Below are 15,461 nucleotides of genomic sequence, written 5' to 3' on the forward strand. Positions count from 1 at the left end.
TGGGAGTCTGGGAGCCCTTATGGCCAGCACTGCCGATTTGGGAGTCAGCTGTTTGTCGGTGTAGCCCATGGAGTTTCATTGCTTTCATCTCTCTGTGGATACCCACATCTCAGTGAATGGCCAAGGATCCACTGGAGTTCAGAGCAGGCATAAATGAGATGGAGGATACCAAAAAACCCCTGCTCATTCTGGCCAATTGTTCCAAGCAAGAGAGATTCCAGTTATTTATTACTCTAGGATATGTTTTTGAGGAAACCTAGCTGTTGAAGCAGTCTGCTTTTAAAGGTCTCTGAAGCTTAACCTAGCAAATAGAATTGGTATATATAGAAGGTATAGATACAAATAGAAGGTATTTGTAGCTCACTTGAAATGACACTGTCAAGACAAATTTAGCTGTGAGTTTTAAATATGTGGGTCTGGGAAAAAAAAATCAATAGACAACTCCAAAAAGGAAAATTATGTGTGATAAACCTTCCTTGTGGTGCTTCCAACTCAAACCAGTACAGTGGTTTTTGTGTATTGAAGGCTTTGCTTGGTTAACTTGCATTTTGCTGCCTTACTTTAGGTGTCAATATTTGAAATCTTTAGCTTAAGCATCTTTCGGAGTGAATTATCCACAAGACATAATTAGAATCCAGGTCTGATGGTTCCCAGTCCTGTTTTGAAACCACCAATCCCAGAAAGGAGTTTTGTGGTCTACTCAAATTTTCCTAGTTGACTGCGTTGATAATGAAGTCAGAGTTTCCCCTGTATGGAAAACAAGAAAGGGGAAAGGCAGATTTATGGATTCCCAGATTCCCTGCTATCTGCAAGATGGATTTAATACACACCAAACCTACAGCAGGGAGGTTCCCTCGTGCCTCGTGCTGAACAGAAGCAGCATTTTTCCTCTGACACAAGGAAGTGCTATGGAGCATGGAAGCCCATCAGATTTGCTCAGCTGCCTTCCCAAGTTGTGACTCATGTGGTTAAAAACACCACTACAAAATCAGAATACAATGCTGCTGCCTGCACACAAGCACACTGATTTAAAATATGTGGGCACTAATTGTCTTCAAAATCCAGAATCATTTGGTTTCTCCAGTTACAGCCAGGCCCTACTGGAGTTTACAGCTTCTTTTGTTGTTACTTTTATTATTATTAGCATTATTGTTTTGGAAAGCATTTTATGGGAACATAGAAATTACTCTTTTTGCAAAGCAAATACATCAAAGCACTTTTATCTGTTTCTCCAGTACTAAACCAGGGAAAGTGCTGCTTTAAAGTGTATATGAAGCTGTTGTAAGATGGTCAGGATGTGAGCAGGAGGTAGCTAGGTGTTTATATCTGCCAAATATATGGGAAATATATTGCCATGTATTTTCAATATATGAGAAAAAAATGATATTTTTAGTACTGAAACTGCTAAGAAGTACATTATCTAAATTAGTGTATCTCAGAGAAAGTTTGCCATAAATCATGGCATATGTCCACGATATATGGAGCAAGTAGAACATCTAATTTTGCTTTAAGCTTACTTTATTTTATTTTACGTAAGTATTATAAATTGATCTGTGACTCCAGGCTGCCTTGGGTATATCTAGATTTGTGATCAGTGCACAGTGTAAGTTATTTTTAGATGTGAAATGCTCTTGCATCCACAAAGAGTGTGGTTATTCACTGCCATTAATGCGCTGGGGAAATAAGTAATTTCAGGGCTTTAAAGTGGTTTGCAACCATCTTCTTTGGCTTTATTGGATTTAAATATTTTCCCAGTTCTCTTGAGCTGTTCAGTAGGGTGAGTCTGTTTCTAATTGATCACCCAGTCAGACATGACAATGAGATCTCCAGGTTCCAATTCCTGTGTCTGGTTGAAGTTCAAGGACAGAATTTGAAAGCCTTACACAAACTTCATTAAGGGGACTCAAGACAAAATCGTGGTCACTGCTGAAATTGTGAATTTTTCCTGAAGTTCTCAGTGTGAATGGCAGAGGTTGGAATCAGTGCAGCAGCAGGCATTTCCTGGGATATTACTGGATTCTTGCAGAAACCCATGGAATTGGATCATGGTGAGGACTCTTGGTACAGCTTCATATTCAGAGCAGAGCTCAAAACTCACTAATGCCCATAGCTGAAGTGCAAACTTCCATGTGAGCATTGTCTAACAGGAGCCAAAGGGAGCAGAATTCCCTAATAATGTTACAGACTTTGAGAGCAAATGTCATTGTTTCCAAACCAGGCAGGAAAGGAGCAGAGGTTCAGAATGCCAGACAAGGTCTGAAACACCTGGAGAGGGAAGATGGGGAGCATTTCTCATCCTGCTTGTGTAGGTGTATTCGCAGTCATTTCCCAGAATCTATTCATTTGGGGGGGGGGGGGGGGGTGGTACATAATGCCATTTACAAACCAATTTGGTCTAACTTTTACTTTTAATTAGGAAAGTTAATTGGAAAATGTCCTTAAAAATTAGGTTTCTCCCTTGACATGCTGTAAATAAATAAGTTATGTTGGAAAACAAGATGAAGATAAACAAAGGGTTGTTTCAAGCTAGCAGAAAAAAGGAGCAGCTTATTTCTCTGAACAACAAAACTGCATTTCATCATCTAAATAACAATGCATTAATATTTATATTTATCATTAATAATTTGATTGCATTCTTTTAGTAAGAAACACAGATAGAGTAAGTGTTATTGCAAATATTTGCTTGCCTTCATATCACTTCCCATGATTTCTGCATGTTGTCAGTGGTTTGGGCTGCTGAGCAGCTTGGAAGTGACCCCAGCTGGGGCAGCTCCCCAGAGCCTGGGGGAAGCTGTCACTAAACAGCTTCAGACTTCCAGCCCTTCTCCAGCAGGGCTCAGATTTGCCCAGGGTGGGAGAACTGCCCCTGTCACTTCATAATTCCCTTTTTGACAGTATCAGCACTGCTGGTTTTATCAGCTTGCCAGGCAGGTTGAACTTCTGGAATGAATGAGACTGAAAGGAACCAAAATGTTGCTTTTTTGGTCGGAAGTGAGCAGCAATCTGTGGGCTCTGGTTCTTTGATCCTCAGAGAATTGTGTCCCAAGGGAGCTGGGTCCAGCACTCACCTCAGCTTTCTGCCCTTCCCTCCCCTGCAGTGAGATAAGTAACCCCAACTTTCTTCCTTATTTGTGGTCCTGCCTGATAATGTAAGTTCCACTTGGCAGCAGATTAGATCCATGCACTTAATTAATTTAAGCTACAGCAGCTAACAAGCAGCTGCAGAATTTGTTCAGCCATGCCTGCGAGAATGGAATCATCCTGGGGAGAGAAGAGGAGGGATGCTAAGGATGCTGTCTGATTTAGCTACACCACTTTAAGTCATCCATCAATTTGAACTGAAGTCCTCCATCTGTAAAAAATCTGGGCCCTGAGTCAATTTGAAATATGAGAGCATTTCAGCCTCCTTGTATTAGTAGGACTCCATCTCTTCAGGAAATTATAATGTTCATGAATTTGAAGGAGCTTAGTGCAGGAACAGAGACCCTAAAACCCTTGGCTGGTTCTGCAGGGGCCTCTCACAGACAGTCCCTGCCCAGTAGCTTCTTAAACACAGTTTCCAACCAAAAGAATTATAGAAGTATTTGAGCAGGAATTAGACACTTGTACAAAGAAAAACAACTTGAAGTACTTCTCACTTATTAAAAGTAGTGAATATACACTCAACACAATTATTTAATTAATTATACACCTATTCTATTTTTTGCCATGCTGTTACTATCACCAAGCACTGTTTAAAAAAAAAAAATCTACCTAAGAAATTAATAAAAGACCGACTGGGAAAGCTGTTTGAGTAAGTATTTTTGGAGTGTCAAAAAAAAGTCAAACACTAATAATTGCTTTTGAATGTTACCTCTAGACAAGATCTTCCAGAATGACCCTTGGCATCTTTCAAAAAACTGAAAAACAAAGGATAACAGTGACAAAAATTAGTGCTATTTTTTCATAGCTATTAATGGTTGGAATTCTAAACTGTCCATATGTGCACTGCTCAGGCAACTAACTTATCTAGGGGTCTGAAATGAAACTGTAAAGGAGGTGTATCTCTGTTTCACTGTGGATTTGGTTGCATTTGTTGGCACCTGGCTGGACAAAGTTCTGGAGGTCTGCAGGGCTCCTTCCTAGAGAGCTGTCTATGTCACTTTTGCCATGGTGTCCTAAACTCACAGTTTGGGGTAGAAATGAGGTCCAGGCTGCTGTGATTGATGAAATCAACCAAGATGAGCCTGAGCAGGTTTTAGGCTTTTGGTGTGGGAATAAGGCAAAGATTTTTGGAGGAAAAAAAGAAAAAGAAGAAGGGTTGATTTATTAATAGGCATTTTCCTGCTGTAAGTGCATCTTCTGTCAGTTTATGTGGATTAAGGAGACAGGGATGGCACAGCACTTCTCTGTACCCTCTGGAAGTTTGGTATCATCACAATGGAGCCCAGCAGGTGCTGCTTTCCTGGGACCTCAGCAGTTCAGACAGTCTCAAATCTCAGGGATGTGAATGCTCTGGGCAATGCACTGAAAGCACTGGGCAGGATCATCTTTAATTCAGGACCACTCCAATATTTCCATTTGTCATGGCTGTTCCCAAGCTTGTGTGTTTTCCTGGCTGAACTGTGTTCCAGAAGAGAAAGAACTGACCTGTTTGTGCCCAGCACAATCAGCTGAAAACATTTTTGTATGGACCTGACAAGAGAAGTGTGGGTGGATAAGGTTAAGCCCAGATGGCACTGCAGATATCCCCTTGGCACACAGCTGGAGTATTATTCTCTCCAAGGCCAGAAAGGGCTGCAGTTGAGGCAGAAAGGCTCAGCTTTAATGTGCCAAGGGAAACTTCCAGTCTGTGTGCTCTTGGTACCTCAGGCTGGGGAGAAAAGCACAGCTGAGCCATTCTGCACTCCTTAACCTTGAGAAGACAAATCTCAGCGCTTGCCTCCTGGTTTCCCTCCACACCTGACCTCCCTCTGCCTGATTTGTCGTGCCTGAGAGTAGCTGCTCTTATAAACCTTGGAATGAGGTGGTAAATCTAGATCTGATGCCCCAGCTGAGTCAATAGCACACTGGGTTGCAGCTAATTTTTCAGGCTTATATGCTGTTTGGAACAGGAAATCCGTGATTTTAATTAGCAATAAATAGGAAATAGTCTGCTGAGAATTGATCTTAAACAGGTACTGCTGTACTAAATTAATTCAAAATACGCAAGATTTTCCATTCAGCAAATTGATGTTAAGACATCTTGAGTTTATTGGCAGCAGCTCCATTATCTGTCTGAGGCTAACTTTGGTTTCAGAAAGGAATGAAGCTGAAAATCTGTTCTTATACACAAACAAATGAGCTTATCATAAAGTACAGAGCATTGGGACAGAGAGGATTTCCCCATGTAGTCATTTGAAGAACTAATTGTCATATGTATTCTGTCTTAGCTAGCAAATGGCACTAGTAACAATTCGTCAAAAAAAATCAACATTTTTTGTTTGTTAATTCACAGTCAGTTAATGTTTAATGAAATTTTGGAAGATGGCATTTTCTTGATGTGTTTGTGAAGAAAATCCTTTCATCTGACACCTCATTAGGGAAAGGATTTGGATTTTGAATGTTCTTAGGAAATAAATCTCCTTTTACTGCAGAGAAAACTGCAATCTGCTCTATTTAATATAGACAAGGCCCTAAAATTGCCTAAGCTATCATGCTAGTCTGTAAGACAAGACCATGCCATTGCTTTCCACTTCAAATAGTATTAAAATCTGAGTCAGTAACTTGTGTTTTATGCAGTCTTGCAGATGGGAGAGTTGAGACCTTGGCAGTGAAATGAGTTGGGTAAAGTTGCAAAGGAAATCAGTTTGTGGGATAAGTAAACTGTTTCATTTGTACAAGGCACTGAATCAGTGGGATGTCCATTCTCAGCCTGATGCTTTCAGTTTCTCTGGCATTTGCACATAATGCTTCCAGAGGTGTTACTGGAATCTCTTAATGTAGGTACTGGTGTGATTTAGAACAACATTTTGGGATAGAATGAGACTTTTTTTTAATTAGTAGTCTTCCCATTTTGAGTATCATTTCCAGAAAGGCAATTTCTGAGACAAGGAGCTTCTGGAGAGGGTCCAGCGGAGGCCACAAAGATGATGAGGGGTCTGTTTTGAGGAGAGACTGGGGACTGTTTAGTCTGGAGAAAAGAGGACTGAGAGGGGATCATATGAATCCACATAAATATCTCAAAGAGGTGCCAAGGAAGGTGCCAGACCCTTTTCAGCGGTGCCAGTGACAGGATGAGGAGCAATGGCCATGAACTGAAACACAGGAGGTTCCACCTTAACATGAGGAAGAAGTTCTTTACATTGATGGTGGCAGAGCACTGGAGCAGCTGCCCAGAGGGGCTGTGGAGTCTCCCTCTCTGGAGGCATCCCACATACATCCATGGGATGGGGAGTGAACTTTTGTTGTGCTCTAACTGGTATCAATAGCAAAATTCATCTGACTTCAGTGGAGTAAACCTGTCTCCTAAATGAGTAAACCTTTGAGACTTCCAATTAATGTCCTGCCATGAGATATTCACAAAAATCTGGTGGCCTCATAACCACAGGGCATTAACTCTTCCTGCTTGACCAGAGGAACATGAACTATGGGTCAGAGTCCCAGATTGGACTTTCTCTGTCTAACATTCACTGTATTAACGGAAATATATTCCTGAGAAATAAAGTCCATTCTCTTGATCTCTGTCTAGCTTACAAGTTATGTAATGCCACAAATGGTAAAGGTGATAAATAAGATGTTTTGTACAGAGAGGATTTCAGTGATGCTCTGCTTGGACCTTGTATTGAGGTTTGAGAGTTTTGTTTTGGGCTGAAAGGTGCATATTCTGACTTAATCTTCTGAGATTTATGGAACTTCTGTATAATTGCAGTGGATTTTTTTTGTAAGGTTAAAACTAAAGTAGTCAATATGAAGCAGGAAGGAGAATGTTCTTTACCCAGGATGAGAAACAGGAGTGCATCAAAAGACTGTTCCTGCTGCAGCTGGGTTCTGTGTATGTAACTGAAGGGTGGAATTGCATAGGGGTGGGTTCCACACATACTGCTGTTAAACCAGACATTTTCACTGACACGCAGTAGAATTAGTCTGAATATTTTTTTTTTTGTTTCACTGAGTGAGATCAAAGCCAGGACCAAGCTCTTCCTCCTGCATTTTTTCCTCTGCCTGCTACACAGTCAGTCTTGGATCATTGATAAACAAACCTAAATCCATGCTGTCTCTGTGATAGGGATGTGAAGGATCTTTTCTGGTGTGGGAAAGATGAGAATATAACTGGGTTTCACAGCTTGTAAAACAAGTTGAATACAAGTTGCTGCCTTAAATGTTTTATGCTGTTGCTGTGTTGCCATGAGGTAGATTTAGTTCTAAGTGTCTGTTTGTGCCAGCTGGCTGTGGATGACACCCATGGGAAAGCACATCCCCTGCCCCTGGCTTTTCTGTTTTCTTGGTTTGGCAATTCACCTTCTGTTAGTAGATACCTACAGAAAAAGAGCCTAAAGCACATCTGACACATTATATTGAAGATGAACTCCACACACAGAACATAACTGGAAACAAAGTTTGAAAAGGAGTCATGGGTTAGGAATTTAGGCCAGGGCTGCTTCTATAAAGAGCAAGAAAGTTTTTCTTGGTCCTTGGAGAGAATGTGCTGTTTTCCAGAGGGCTTGGGCTTTCCCCCAGCTTAGTGACCAGTGAGCACTGCTTGCTTTCTTTCAGCTGGCCAGAGTTTCAGAAGAGTTGCCCCCAGAGAGGAAGTGTCATGTCCTTTAGTCAGCAGGACCCTTGCTGAGAGCAGCAGAGTGCAGAAAAAGGACAAGGCACTAGGCAGGAATGTTTCATTTCTAAAAATCTTAAGTCACTTTGATTGTACCATTGCTTCAAATGTTTACATTTCCCCTCAAACTGCTCTTAGAAATCTTCCCTGCTCTCTTCAGTGTGGTGGCTTTGTGCTGCTGTGGTCTCAGAAAACCCTGCAAGTGTCTGCCAAAGGCAGGGCCAGCAGCAGCACATGTGAGTCCATGAACAGCTGAGAGGTGTGGGAATTATTGAGGGAACTAAACTGTGTGCTGTGAGGCAGCTCTTGTGGACAAGCACTGTTTCCTTTTTCTTCTCCCTGAGACACATTTCTTCATTGTGGTTTTAAAAGTTAATTAATGGATAATTGTGAAGAACAGTCCTGTTAACAAGAGCTGACTGGAGGTCTTATATCAGCACAATTTATTGTGGGGCCTGACAAGATTCTATATGCCAGCAAGAAGAGAAATCCTGACTAATTATGGCAGTAGTTCTTTACAGTAATGGCACAATAATTGAGAACACAACACAGCTTTTCAGGACAGCTTAGAAACCAGAAATATAAAGTGCAGCTTTTTTTGGTGGCCCTTTGCACAGGTGAGGACACATCCAGGACCATCAGATAAACCAGATTATATTCAGCTTCAATATTTTAAAAGCTTAAACATTTACTGGATTTATTTCTGAACTTTCTGTTGTCTCCAGAAAGCTTCTGGGAAAGCAGCTTTAGGTAGGCAGTGACTGTGAATGGCAGATAGTGTTTTAACACTTCCCCTTGTCATCAGTGTTCTTCTACAGTCTGGTTTCTGTGTGTGTCTTCCCTAAAATGTTGTCTCAGCACTAACAAAAGCAACAGATACATGGCTGCTTTATGATTTGGGAAAGTGTATGTATTTTCTGTGTTTTATTACCTCTGTGTTAGACATTTCACCAAGAGCTGCTTGTATAATGTCTGTACAAACACAATGGTTCAGCTCATGCTGCAGTCAAGAAGTTGCTGAGGCATTTTAAAAACCAGGCAATTTTGCAAGTAGTCATGATCATCAGAACATAAAAGAGCTTGAAAAATCCTGTTTCTCTCTGACTTTCTCTTTCTTATGTTGCAAGGCCATGTCTGGACCTCCCAAACTAGCTGTGGTAAATATCTGATCTATGTCTGCTGCACTACCAGCTCTTGGATCAGGAGCATCCCAGTGGAGCAAGTACACAGACTATATTGTTAAAAGCTCAATAAAAAATAGAGGTTTTGAGTGGTGCATACCCTAATCACAGCTCAACGATTATATTTGGTAACCCTGTGGTTTCCTCTGCCTGTGGAATTCATGCTACCCAGATATCTCTTATTTTTGTTACTTTCCATGGACTGTGTTTTGATAAATAATCAAAGGGAAAATTCCTCAGTTTGGTTAAGTAGAGGGAGGTTTGTTACCATTTTTGAATGTTGCTTTTTGTTGAAATGTTTACTTATTCCTGATGTTTATCCTGCAGGTAGGTAAAGTCTGGATATTGGCAAATGTATGCCTCCTTTGCACACTCAAATCCTGGTGTGTGAGCATGACACACAAAGTACACAGACCTTTTCCTAAAGCAAAATGCGCTCTTTAAACAGGGAGGCTGGCTAAAAATGGTGCCAAAAGAAAGGAAAAGTATTCATGTTGCACAAACTAAGAAATTTAGCAAGAGGATGCCTAGTAGTGTTTTACAAGACTGGTTTTAAGGGAATTTTTAATCAAATCTTAATCTGCTTTCAGTAGATACAAACCTCACTGAAGTAACATCCAACATCTCCAGCAACAAAATATTTTTGTGCTGCAAACGTACATGTAATTTAATAAAAATTGCCCATTTTCTTTGAGTTGCTTTATCTGATTTGTCTGTCAATGGAAGTACAGAACCCGTGAAGTACATAGATCAAAGGGGCAGAAAAATGAAGTGCATCAGGAGGAGCGATAAGGAAGTGTGCAAAACAAAGTAGCTTTCTTATTTCACTTTACATTTCACCTTCTTTGCTGCTACAAACTGTCACCTTGTGCTTCCTCAGCTAATATTTTAGGTTCATTTTGCATGTCAAGATCGTGCAAGCTGCCACAGCCAATGGCACACATATTCTGAGCATCCTATGCCCCACATGTATCTCCTAACACCCTTTTTGTCAGTGTTAATGCCATAGCTTTACAGCCCACTGCTGCCACGGTGAGAAAGACTGCAAGGAGAAAATAAACAAAATTAATTTCATTCATTTGCTGCAAATTAACATAAGAAGGTGGCATAGGTTCTCTCACACAGCATTTCAATCAAATCCAGCCAGTTGTTAGCTAATGGTATTTTCTGCCTGCATTGTGACTCAATTAGAAGGGATTTATGAATCTGCATGGAAGTAAAATGAGGACACAGTGCTCAGACATATTGTTCTGCTTCTTCACCCATTACCAAGGAAGTGACTCAATAATTGTATTCAGTTTAAGAAAATGCTTTGAGAGGAAATGTTTTGTAACAAATATTAAAAGTGCTACCTTGGTTTCTAAGCTATTTTATCTTTGCATTTTAAATGAGAAGCTTTATTTTGTGTTATTTGCCTGTTTTTATTTCTTTTTAAAAGTTTCCATCTTCAGTTTCATTCATAACAAACCTGACACCTAAGACAAAGCACAGGTTACCTCAGTGAGCTCACATGCAATTGTTCCCTGGCTGGCTGTCACCTGCATGTCACCTGTGTGTGACAGGGAATGCCACTGTAGCTCTGGCTCCTGAACAATGCAGATACAAAACTGTCCAGAATACATGATAAAGTATATGATGTGGGAAGTGTCAAGATTTTGGTGGCACCAACCCTGTTATGACAGAGCTGTGATTTAACTTCTGCAAACAGAACCAAGTTCAGTGATAGATTCATGCAATTGCTACCATATGGAGCAGCAAATCACTTATTGCTGAAGTAATGCTGATTTTTAGAGTAAGACAAGACAGTCGCCACCATAACATTCTCAACAGAGAAGGCAACACGCTGCAGCCACTTGAAAATGGCAGGGCAGTGCTGTTTAAGGATTGCGCTTAGCAACAACCAAAAAGTCACCCACTTTTTTCACTTCCTGGCTATAATTTCATAGCCATCTTCTAGTAACTGCAAGAACTAAAGAACAAACTTGTGTCTCTTTGGTTGCTGCTGGATTACCTTCAGGACTTCTCTGCTTCAGTTCTTGGATCTCTCCAAGAGAGAGAGTTTGAGTTTAGGGTGATCAGAGTGGTGTGGGATGCGGTGAGTCTGCTCCAAGCAGCTTGGAGCACACCAGGGCCTTTGGGACAATCTGACAGTCCTGCTGCTCCTTGAGCTGCCAAACCCAAGGTTCAGCTCCAGAGATACACAGCAGTTGGATATTAAGGTGAAAGAGCAGTAGTAGCAGCTCTATGAGCAGCATGTCCCACACATTTCCTACAAGACTGACTCCAGGGAAATAGGCTGGAGCAGCACCACTCCTGTAAGCACTTGGGGATGTCCCTGGGGGTGTTCCATGCAAACTGTCCTGAGTTCATGGCATTAGGCATGATCACAATCTAAGGGTATCTCTTCTAGCACATACTTCAGGTGCATGGCTGATGCTCATTTTTCCCTTCAGACACACTTCCTTCCCTCTCCCAGAGGAAAAGTGACATTTCTTGCAACCTGCGTAAGCTGCAACTTCAACTAAAGCTGGATCTCCCTCATAACACAGTTGGAATATTGTCCTCTTGTAGCATGGAGTGACAGGTTGTGATAAATAGACTGTTTCTCTGACTAATGTGTACCTAGTCAAATATTAATGAGCCGGCACACAGAAGCATGAAGTAATCTTTTGTTTTTCATTAAGTGCATAGATTAAAGAGATGTTGCTTTACTGTAATGCACAGAATTATGTCATTTCAGCTTAGAGTAATTGCTAATCACCTCAAATTGAAATGATCCTTGGTTTTGTTTTAAAGAGCATAGAAGAACAAGAAGTAGAGGAAAAACAGAAGTAGAAATGGAATATGAGACTATAGTGAAAGTGAGTGAAAAATTCCCCTTTTTCTCCAGTAATGCTGATGTTGTTTCCATTTTACATGTCAAAACCAAGTCAGGATCATCCACAATTAACTGCCTGATGGTTTTTCTGAAATCTTTGAGCAGTTCCAGCCCTGATTATTACCTGCTAGCTGCATAACATGAGCTGCCACTGACCATTACATCCCTTCAAGACCACGCAAGAGATTTGTGCCTTCTTCGGGTCATACCCCACCCCATTGTCTCCCTGCCTGTTTTATTTATTGCTGCGTCTGCCCCACCTCAGTGCAGCCATCAGGGGCTGTGTGTAACAGCATGACTGTCCCAGCTTTCTTGCCACAGCCCTTTGGGTCATGGGAATATCCTCTGTTCTCTGCTCACAGTAGCTGCAGTACTGCCAGATCAGAACACCAGGCACTGTGCAATTTCTCTCTGAAGAGGTAAAGGAGATTGATTTATTTATGTGGGGGTAGGAACTGAGAGCATTGAATGTAGAAGTGGGAGGTGGAGAAAGGTGTTGAAGTAGGAATTCTGGGTACCTCTGAAGATTAAGTTTACCAAGTAGATAAATTAAGGATTTGTCATCTGGGACAACAGAGTACGGGATAAAGATGGGATTAACCAGGGCATCACAGCAGAAGGAAGAATTGGGGTACAAAGAGAAAGAACTGATGAATGGGGATCAGTAAAACAGGATTACTGAAGCCTAAAGGGGAAAATTAAAAAGTAAGAAGGTGAATTTTTCAGGGAGAAGGAAGAGAACAGAAGACAATTGAGGAAGGGCAGGCAAAGGCTGGAAGAAAGATGAACATAGATTAAAGTAAGGGAATTTTCTTCATTGCTTTATGGAAGGGCTAATGATGACAAGATGGGGATGGAATGAAGTATTATTTCAGGTATGTTCATCAGGAAACATGATTATGTGTAAGCAAACTTCCTGCATCCTCCTGCAAACACAGCCATGCTAGGAGGGATGGGTTTTCACTTCAAGGGGGTAGTAATCAGCCACAACTTTGTCACTAAATCAGGGAATCCCACTTGCTTTGTATTTTTATTTACTATTTCACTCCTACTGCTTTCTCCTGGCTTGCTTTGATATGCTTTACTTGTCTGGGGAGAGAACTGCCATGGTTCTCAGTGTATTTGTTCTCTCAGCCTGTCTGGGGGTGTTGTTTGGGTTTTCACTGATCACATCCCTTCCTATGGACATGCACTGGCAAGGAAGAGGGAACCAGCTCTGGGAGTTTGATCTGTGCCTTGCATAACACAGATTGAGTCCTGTGCTTTGCAGAAAGGCAAGTGCTACGTTTGATTTATGAAGTGACTGTAAATTTGATTTGTCAGGCTTTTCTTTATGTGAATCACCTGTCTCTGCTCACACAGACCCCAACATATTCTTCATGTGTTGATTCACATCATTACAGTTTATTTAAAGGTTTTTACTGTTGCATAATAAGTGAACATTTTTCTCAAATGCTTGTTAAAGATAACATAATTGAAAGTATTGTTTAGCTCTTTTATTGTGGCAGGGTTAGAGATTAAAACTGTTAGGTGGGGACTTGATTTCATGAGTGCTGTTTTCCTCTTGGACACAGGCGAGGGAACTAAATGTGTATTTCCTGAGCACAGAGGTTGTGACAAAAGAAAGCAGAGCCCATAATGAATATGTTGGCACCTCCACAGTATTCAAAGGAGTGACTTACTGAAGATGGCAAGATTAAACTGGCAATTGCTCACTAGGGGACTGGGATTTCTTTGTTGCTTGTGTTTAAGTGTCAGAAGAATATTGATTTCTGTTCCTGAGGGATGTGCTGTCTTCCTTTCCTGAAAAGCAGGAGGATGGGAATAGAGATGAGCTGCCTTGAAACAGCTCAATGAACATTTGAAAAAAACAGAAGAACTTGTTTTAACTCCATTCTTGTCATACATCACATTTTAAATAATATGAGGCCAAGCTCATATCACCTGCCTGGGTCAAGTTAGGATATCTTAGGAGGATGCTGGGAACCCAGACAAATCCAATTGCTCCTGCACAGTTAAAAGGAAATCAGGCCCCAGAGAAAAACCTCCTCTAGTGAAAGTAACTTCTCATTACACCACTGGAGTTACTCTTTCCTTCATCCTGCTCTAAGGACTTCAGCCTCATAGACTGTGTAAAGGATCAGGAGAAGCTGGGAAACAAAGTGCGTTGGCACTGAGTACTCAGGGAGCTCCAAAATAGGGAGAAGGAATCCATCACACCAAAGCAAACATGAGAATGACGTGATGTGAAGAAACATTTTTTTCCACCCCTTTCTGTTCTAAGCTCTCACTCTTACATACACAGGACAAGGCATTTGAGATGCTGTGAAGTACCAGGATAAGGGAGGGAAGGCAGGGCAGAAGAAGGGAGTAAATATTTCCTGCAGGCCAGAAAGGAATATCTCAGCTCCTGCTCTGGTGGAGTAAACCAGTGGCTTTGGGCTGAACAAAACTGATCACCTTAGAGAATATTTCTGTGCAGGAGGGGCCCAGAATCCTTCTAAGACATGCTAATAGCTATGCAGAAATCTAGAGAAATTACCTAAATTAGAGCTTCATTCAGGAACTGTTTGAATCCTCTAGTGATTGAATGTTAGACAGCAATAGGAAGAACTCCCAGTTCACAATTTTGTTTGTCAGCAGTAGATAAAATTTTGCAACAGAAAGAAAAAAGAATTTAGACTTGCAAGCCTGGTCTGAACCTGCAGCCTTTTTTTTTAATCTATGCTTTTGCACTAGGATTTTTTTTGGTTTTGGGAAGTCTAAAAAGTGGGATCTAAAAGCTACTGCTGCACTTTTCTTGTTCTTTAAGCTGTGTTTCAAATGGACACTTAAGTGCATGAGAGAGTTTTTCAGTGAGGCTTCAGCCATGTGCAAGTGTTGTCTAGGTTCAGCTTTTTCCTAAACCTGGAATTTTGTAAGTCTTTTGGTAGCTGCTGCACACATGCAGAATTCTGCACAGTACAATTTCAGCCTCCAGGTTCAGCTACTGCATGGCCTGTGGGCATGATACTGCTCTGTGCTGCCTCTTCTCCTGACAACTTTATTTTCACTAAGTAGGTATTCATGCCTGAATAAAACATATGGTGTGGAGCTTACAGGGCAAATTATTTCACAGCCTGCTGATACTTAAGGTTATCATTTTTAGAAACAGCTTATAGTCACTCATCTGTGGTCCTCCTTGAGATAATTCCTATTAGTGAATGTAGAAGTGTCTGTTGGGATCAAGTTTATTCTGCAGGGTGTTATATATGTCAGTGAGATCTCAGTGTAGTATTTCTGCTCTCAAAATGCTCCTCTCTGCTGAAAATTTTGCAGCTTCAGTTTCCAGAGCAGAGGTCAAGTTTCAGAAATTGGTATTCCTGATGGGATTGACTTGCAGCAATTAAATGCTTCCCTGTTATTTTAGTAATCCAGTTTACACCATGCAGCTTGGATGCTGCTGGAGGTGGGAGAGAGCAGCCTGTAATGCCAAGAGCATGGGAACTGTAGGAGCTGCTGGGAATGAGCCCTCACTGTCAGTCTGCCTGTCAAGGGATGGCTGTAATGCTGAGCAGGGGCTCGTGCTTTCCATGCCATGAAGGAATCAATTCTGCAATGACTTCTCCCC

General features: G+C 41.2%; 1 protein-coding gene across 3 annotated transcripts in view; it reads left to right on the top strand.

The window, feature by feature from the left end:
- PLCB1 (phospholipase C beta 1) overlaps positions 1-15,461 on the top strand; it is a 343,204-nt gene that overhangs the window by 310,566 nt on the left and 17,177 nt on the right. The window contains exon 32 of one of the 3 annotated variants that reach the window (XM_021540294.4): positions 11,770-11,834. The exons of the other annotated variants lie outside the window; for them this stretch is intronic. Within the exon in view, the coding sequence (XP_021395969.1) occupies positions 11,770-11,808 (39 nt within the window). The 3' untranslated portion in view covers positions 11,809-11,834. The remainder of the gene's footprint in view (positions 1-11,769; positions 11,835-15,461) is intronic. 3 annotated transcript variants of the gene reach the window in all.

Source organism: Lonchura striata, chromosome 3 (genome assembly GCF_050655825.1).
Source record: "Lonchura striata isolate lonStrDom1 chromosome 3, ASM5065582v1, whole genome shotgun sequence".
In the NCBI taxonomy this organism is placed as follows: Eukaryota; Metazoa; Chordata; class Aves; order Passeriformes; family Estrildidae; genus Lonchura; species Lonchura striata.